The following is a 7,500-nucleotide window of genomic DNA, read 5'->3' on the forward strand; positions in this document are numbered from 1 at the left end:
TTAGCGTATCATCCACTTTCCTTTGTCTTCGTCCGCTAAACGTCTCTTTCAAGCTGAATTTCAAGATATCGAAAGTGGCCTATTGAATGATGGTTTTTGTGCATTTCTAATTGGCTTACTTGGAGGTGAGAAACAAAGTCCTCTTCACCACTCAGCCGCCGAGGTGAAGTCGTTCCTGAAGGTAATTTTTTGTTATGTTGTTTATTGAGCTAATGTGATATAAATAGTGGTAGATTTTTATCTCTTCTACATTAAATAATTGTTAAGTATTTGAATGATACAGAATATATTATTTTTTTTGTATGTTCGAACTATGAAAATTTAAATACATGAGATTAATTGCAGAGCCTTGGCAGTGAAGCAGTGCGAAGAAATGGAATTTTTCCCCAAGCTTTGTTTGCAACGGTTTAAGTTGCTGTCTAACTGCTATGGTCCCCAAATTCGCATGTATGATAGCTATTTTAGAATGGTTTTGACTAGAATGAATTTGGCAAATCAGGTTGGGTACTTTTTGACTTATGTTTAATGGAATTTTCTACTTTCCATACACTGCCCCATAAGCTTCAAGCTTTGAATATCACTGTGTATAAATAAAGGTTCCTTTTTTCTCGTTTGACAACTGCATAACAAAGAAGAATCATGAGTGAGATTTATCGGCACTGGTAAAAAAGAATAATACTCTGACTAGACTATTATTAATGAACTATTTAAGCAGAAAAACTCTAGTTATTCACTAAGAAACAGTGACTTCGGCATTCCTATTTTTGACACTATTAACTATGGAAAGCATTTTCTAAGATACCAAGGACCACACATATGGTCAAAACTTGGTAATAAATTGAAGGACTCCTTGAACATTGAATCTTTTAAAAGAACATTAGGAAAGAGACCTAACGTCATTTCAAAACAACAATAATTGCCGTAACCTTTGCAATTTTATACATCTACTGCCTTACTTTGTACACTATTTGATATACATTACACAAATGTATATGTTATTTAATCTTTTATTTGTATATTTTTCTTATTCTGTTGTGTCCCCAATTAGTTGTAAAACTAAATACATCGACACACACACATCGACGTCCAACATTTAATGTGCTCAAACTACAAGTTATCTGGGCACTTTTCCAAGAATGGTCGTTTTTCCTTTAAAGGTATTGGTGACTACCTATAACTTAACGGTTTCGGATTCAATCAACTTCACCTCGCAAAACCACTTATGTCCAGGTTTGACCCTAATTAGACGCACGCCCAATTTTGACATCCAACACGAAGTGTCCATTTAAGTCTAATCATTTGCTACCTATTTTCAAAAAAAAAAAACGGAAGGGTACAGGTTAGTGTTATTTTTAGATGTGGGTAAATGCAGCAGTTAATCTTTCCTTAAGGAGCAGCATTTGGGGGACACCTTGTGACGTCAATTGTCTGTATTCTGCGACACGAGTGATGTTGAAGTTGGCGAGAAGAACAAGGAGACACTTCGTGATGCTTATTGAAATCCTTGTGCATCTAATTAGGGTCAAACCTGGACATATCTCGCAAAACTGAGTTGTGGTATAATTTATACACAGAATTCATGTAACCTCTTTTCAGTGCTTTGATATTTTTTTGTTCTTTCAACAGTAGTCAATACTACTCATTTTTTGTCTAGGTATGACCCGCTTAATGTGGTTATTCCTTTTCCTCAGTTGTCTTTTTTTCCTTTTTATTTCAGTGGATTTAGGTGTCTTGTCTAAGAAAGCAGAGATAGATGTTTCTCGCCTATCGATTGAAGAGCTTGCACATTCAAGGTTTGTTCAAGGAAAGGTGTACCCTGTGGTCAAGTTCTTTGAACTTTCATCGAATACCAAAGTAATGATGTCATCTCTCAGCAAGCTAAGCGACAGTGTATTGCTACGAAGATTTTGGAGAGAGAATGGAAACAGGGCATTGGAACATGCTAAACAAGGAAGCGAATGTAACGAATTGCTTGGCGTGAATGACATTGAAGAACTAATCTGGACGCCATCAAAAGAAAAACTTCAGTTTTTGGTTGAGCGTTTTTTAAGAGGCAGTATTTCCTTTGAAGAGGTCGACAAGTACTTCAACCTGTTTTCTGAAAAACAAGGCCTTGTCAAAGAAATAAAGCTCATCACCTCACAAAATGATGAAGTCTCTCAAGTACTGATCAACCAGCGCATTGAGGAGATATATCAATACTACGAGTTGCAAAACTGTATTGATGCAGCGGAGAGTATCCTGGAGTTTAAAACTAAAGTTGGTCTTGAAGGAAATTTTCAGTTGGTGGAGGATCTAAAAAATCAGGTCTGCTGATGTCTCTAGTTTTTCATTTTGTTTTCAACTTTTCAAAGTAAATGGTTGAAAAGTGATTCATGTTTTTGTATTATTGGAGAGCTATTATACACTTCAAATGGGACTTACTGGGAATGGGCGTAACCTTTGCAAAAAGTCACAACAAACTGGCAATACAATTTCTTAAAATAGTTGGGGTAGATTTGGGGTATATCAAATCTATCTTTGACAAGCATGAACTATTATGTCATCTTGGAAATTCATGCTCTCGTTGAAAGCTTTTAAAATTATTCCTTGCCTATTTTGCTTTTTAATACAGATGGGCAAAGAATTCAAACAGCGACCATTGGGAAGCATGAATGCAGCTATGCACAGAGCCAGTCGATTATTATCTGGAATAACCCCAGAGCGAAAGCTCTGCCTTGATGCTGTTGCCGGATGCCAACCTTTCATAACCTGGTTAAAGGCCACTATCTCGGGTAATTAGGAAATGAATAAGATATTAGTGTTAAACACATGATATTTGCTTATTTTTTATGACGGGTGCAATAAAAAAAGCAGGCAGCAGTATATGTAATTTGCGGTATAAAAGCATTTATGGACACTATAATTTCTTGTGAAGGGGTCATTAGTCTCCATTGTCAGTTAAGTAGTTTGTGCCACTTGGTATCTTGTGGAACAAACGTGGCTTGATTTGCGTAACTTCATTTTGGTCTCTACGGTATTTTTTATGCGAGTCAAGACTGCTGACCCCTGAAGGGGTTTTGGTGTAGATCGCCACCATATGATATTTCGTCCCAAGGATGATTTTGATTGGTTTCCCGCTTGAACCTCGGTCATCACTAATTTACAAAAATAGTGAGTAGAGGCCTCTGTATGGTCAAAAAAAGAAATAGCAGTTATCGTTATTCATTCAATGTCCAAGTTTCCTATTAGTGGAGCACTGACATCAATTGCTTAATAAAAGGAAAGATTTCAGCACAGTTGTGGCTGTGATTTTTCAGTTTGAAGCTCGTGACAACTGAATTAAGTACGCTTAACAATAACTCAATTTGTAGGGTTCTAACAATATTTCCAGTGGATAAATTGGCTTTCCTATACAAATCGTGGAAGTTGTCTTCGGCCTCCTCATCTCCCATTCTGATTTTCACATTTGTTTGTATTATATAGAGGGTCTAGCAACAATTCTTAATTTGTTTGCGGCAAACATCAGTGAATTCTAATCTGGTTTGTAAACCATTTTAGGTGTAAGAAGAAGTGCTCTTTATTTTCTTAGGCCCCCAAGAACTTAAAGTTCTCGTGGATTTGGCAATAATCTCAGCTGGAGAGACGGACATGGAAACAGCAAGAATAACTTGCTTACACACCAGCTGCCTTGGATTTGCTCCTCTTATTTTTGACGTGGAACCCTCTTTTGGTTTTGATGAATTGATGAGGACCTGTGATCCTGTTTGGAATGCAGTGGACACGGACCCCACACTTCCCCAGAAATTGGTAACTCCAATTATTTTAGGTTCTTTAGTTGAAGCTGACTGGAAGACAGGTTAAACACAATTGTAAAATTAAATAAGTTTCCCATTCAGAAGCTTTTCTTCCAAACAGTAACAGGTCAATGTCTTTACAATGTTTTTACAATTGTGGTCGTTATGTTGATATTAGACCATTACTGTTTCATTACATTGTGAGACATATTGTTGCATGTGATATCGAATAATTCTTCACTGTCTCAAACACTTTTTCAATGGCTTTTTAGAGAGATTTCTTGGATGGAGAATGGTTAGCAAAATCATAGCTAGTCAAAAAAATTAAAGTCTGCTGACGTATATAAATGCTGTCTTAATTAAAATAGTAATATGCCTAATTGACCACTCAGCTTTGGTGCTAAGGGGCAATGGAAAAAAATGATAGAAATGAAAAGACCAAATTTCAAAAGTCAAACCGATGGGCGGGGGAGATCGGTTGGCTATTTACAAAGGCAGCCAAGAAATTGAACTAAGAATAACCGGATTCAGAAAACTTAAGATCTCAGCCATGTTAGGTCTTGGAAAGTAAAGCCACGTGCAATTACATTCTACCTTAATTGTCATGTCCAGGTCGACACCAGTCGTCAGTTGGAGTGGCTGAAGGGAGTCGAAACATCCCATGGCTCTGTGGCTAAGTCCTCCCTTCTAGACACCCAGGCGATCAACCAAAAAGGTATGTATCGCGTTGGGTACCTTATGGACGACGAAAACGCTGCAACAAAGAAGCTTACACTTGACAAAGTAATTCAACTCGGTGTACCGCAGGGTGAAAGTGGGGAACAAAAATATTACTCCCTGGATGACCTGATGGACTTGCAAAGTAAGCTGATGCTAATTGCTGCCAAAGCATCCCATGGCAAAGATGAAGTGGACCGGTTTGTTGATGTAAGCTCGTGTGATTTTTCAAAGATTTTTTTTCTTTTTTCTTAAATGTGGATTCCATCATTTGTTAATTAATTGTGCCGGTCGAGACAAAGCAAAGCTAGGTTATGTCATTAAATTACTTTTTTTCTCTCCTCTGTGCAGGTTTTACAGTGTGTCCTACGCCTTGGGGAAGCATACATTTCCCTTTGCAAAGCTGGAGAAGTGAGCCATTTAAAATGGAAACATGAATTCCAATGCACACCACGACTTGCAGGAATTTGCTCACTAACCGATCATCTTACAGCTCAAAGTAACAGAATGGAGCAGTGTCTCCACCAGTGGAGAGAAGAATTGCACTCCAAGCGGCTACAATACAAAGAACTGAATCACTATACCACGATGCAGTTGCTGTTCCTTCGAAGTAAATTAGCCAATGTTCGAGGGAGAGGCACCAAAGCAGTGGATAGTATTCCACTTGAAGTTTACAGTCTGTTAGAAAGTGTGCTCCCTGATGTTGAACCTGGCATTTTAAAGGCTGTTCTTTTGTCGTGTGGTATTTGTAGTCAAGAGACAGGTAAAAGTATATTAAGGTCGTTTCAGCAAACCGTTTTTGTAAAACAGCCTTTTTCGGTGGAAAAGCCACAGTCCTCACTAGAAGAGATGTTTCAGTCACTTGTTGCACGTCTGGAATCGATTGGTTACTCTGATCCGGAGGAGATAGCCATTGCAGCTTTGATCTCATGCAAAGACGCCAGCGAGACTGATCTTGTTGTATGGTGTGTGAAAAATGGCAATAAGGAAGAGGTGATACACAACAAATACTCAGAAGCACTAAACGATCCAAGATATTCAGCACTGATCGACAAGGACGCAACTGCATCAATGGGAAATGAAAGGTGAATGAACCCTTTTAACTTAAACACTTTTGAGTCTCCTTGTCCAGTCGCTTGGAGTAGCCCCTTAATGTTTGCTTGAGGTATCTTTTGTAAACGTTTGCAGAGCTTCTTGTGGTCTGTTGTATTTAAACTAAAAGATACAGAATTCTATTCGCTTTATTAAATCTAACTTTACATTGCTGAGCTCCACTTTTTGGGGAGTCTGCAAATCAAATCAAATTATCCTTGATCAATTAAGGTGTTGGTTTTCAATAAAAGGGGTAAACCGCAGTACCTAGATAATCTTCGTGGAATACAACCCACTTGTGAACGTGAGACGCTTTACTCAACACTGAATTGTTTCCTTATGCGCAAGTTAGGAAAAGACTACCTAGGAATTGCATTAGAAATTTGCTCCCAATTTCAAATGGCCATTTTGTGTAAAACACACGCCTAACCCACTTAGTTGCTTGTTTTTTTTTTGTGTGTGTGTGTGTGTGTGTGTGTGTGTGTGTGTGTTGGCGCCTGTGGGATTTTGATTTTGATTGTGTTTTAAGCCCTTTTGAAGAGGAGACGGCCATGGAATCAGAAAATGTACTTGAGAGCATGGAAACTCCTTTCACTCTTGACCAGACAGCTGAAGGGAAATTCTTGAGCCTTGATGACCTGGGAAAGGTTTTGACTCACCTCGCATCTCTCGGTATGGCTTTTATGAATTAACAAATGAAAAGACCCTTTACATAATTTGAACATAATTGTTGTGACTTGCCAATGTAGGTGTTGTTTAGAACAGACGTCGACGTCTATTGATTTATGTCGATACGTTTGGTTATTTAAGTTATAAAGTTTGATTTATATCTGTAGTTAAGATGTCTGAAATTGATAACGTTTGTGATCTCCAGGGGTTTCCTTTCGACCTTTAGTTGTAATGTCGGCCTTGAGCCTTGCTGATAATAATTATTAGAGAACATAAACGAAGCATTTGCAGGCACATCAAAGCTAGGGCGCCATCAGTGTCAGCAGTCATTAATTTTATGTAAACACATACGACATTGGCAGGCCCCAACTACATTGAGATAGGATTCTCCTCATAGAGGGAGTTGTGGAGTGAAAATTTGGGATTATAAATGCCTCAAAGATGGAATTGTTACTTGTGTGTTGCAGGATCCAAGAAGCGGAAAAGACGCAGCCCAAGATACCTGAAAAGAGGAAAGCCAAATTTTGTCGTAGTTCCGAAAGGTACACGACACTGATCCTTGTCTTTTTTATAGTTTTCAGTTTTTGCCCTATTTATTTTCTTGCACGAAATGATATATATGAAATGAATCATATTGAACTGCAGATATGAAATCAAGTGAAGCTATGATCCTCGCAGTTTGGGACGCAATTTTAGCAATTGCGTAGACAAGCGTCCATAACAGTGAGGATCATAGCTTCACTTTATTTTCTTGCATCGTTAAGTTAGTTCTTAAGTTTTAAACCTTTCACCTTTGATAGAAACAATTTTAGAATCGTTCGTTTTAAACAGAACTAGTATGTTCGATTTATACCAACTTATCATGCAACTTCTTTTTCAATTTTTACCACTTGTTTCTTGTCAGATGACATTCTTGGAACTGTGCTATCTTTGTACATGCATGACACAACACAATCTCTGCCTTCCTCGGACGAAGTCCTGATTTGTTCTTCTGATACTACCCCAGAAGAGGTGGGTATTGTAAACCCTTCCTTCACTTGTATGCTAAAAATGTTTATCGTTGCTTGCATGTGTGACATTTGTTACCCTCTTATCTTAGGTGAGCTTAAAATTATTGGTATCTTTTGTTCTTAAATCACAAGTTGTCATCGGTCAAAGAGGTACTTTTCTGGTAATTCTCAAGGGATCAACCCTCATCCAATTGCCTGGGTGTAACTTTAGTAACCTTGTTTTGACAAGTTCACAG

At 38.0% G+C, this 7,500-nt stretch overlaps 1 protein-coding gene across 1 annotated transcript in view; it reads left to right on the forward strand.

Moving 5' to 3' along the window:
• Positions 1–7,500, forward strand: part of LOC137992942 (E3 ubiquitin-protein ligase rnf213-alpha-like) — a 130,874-nt gene that overhangs the window by 52,875 nt on the left and 70,499 nt on the right. Inside the window, exons 12-19 of the mRNA XM_068838537.1 lie at positions 1,718–2,307; positions 2,615–2,774; positions 3,572–3,789; positions 4,389–4,703; positions 4,845–5,578; positions 6,115–6,257; positions 6,722–6,796; positions 7,159–7,265. Of these exons, the coding sequence (XP_068694638.1) occupies positions 1,718–2,307; positions 2,615–2,774; positions 3,572–3,789; positions 4,389–4,703; positions 4,845–5,578; positions 6,115–6,257; positions 6,722–6,796; positions 7,159–7,265 (2,342 nt within the window). The remainder of the gene's footprint in view (positions 1–1,717; positions 2,308–2,614; positions 2,775–3,571; positions 3,790–4,388; positions 4,704–4,844; positions 5,579–6,114; positions 6,258–6,721; positions 6,797–7,158; positions 7,266–7,500) is intronic.

Source organism: Montipora foliosa, chromosome 2 (assembly GCF_036669935.1).
Source record: "Montipora foliosa isolate CH-2021 chromosome 2, ASM3666993v2, whole genome shotgun sequence".
NCBI classification, from domain to species: Eukaryota; Metazoa; Cnidaria; class Anthozoa; order Scleractinia; family Acroporidae; genus Montipora; species Montipora foliosa.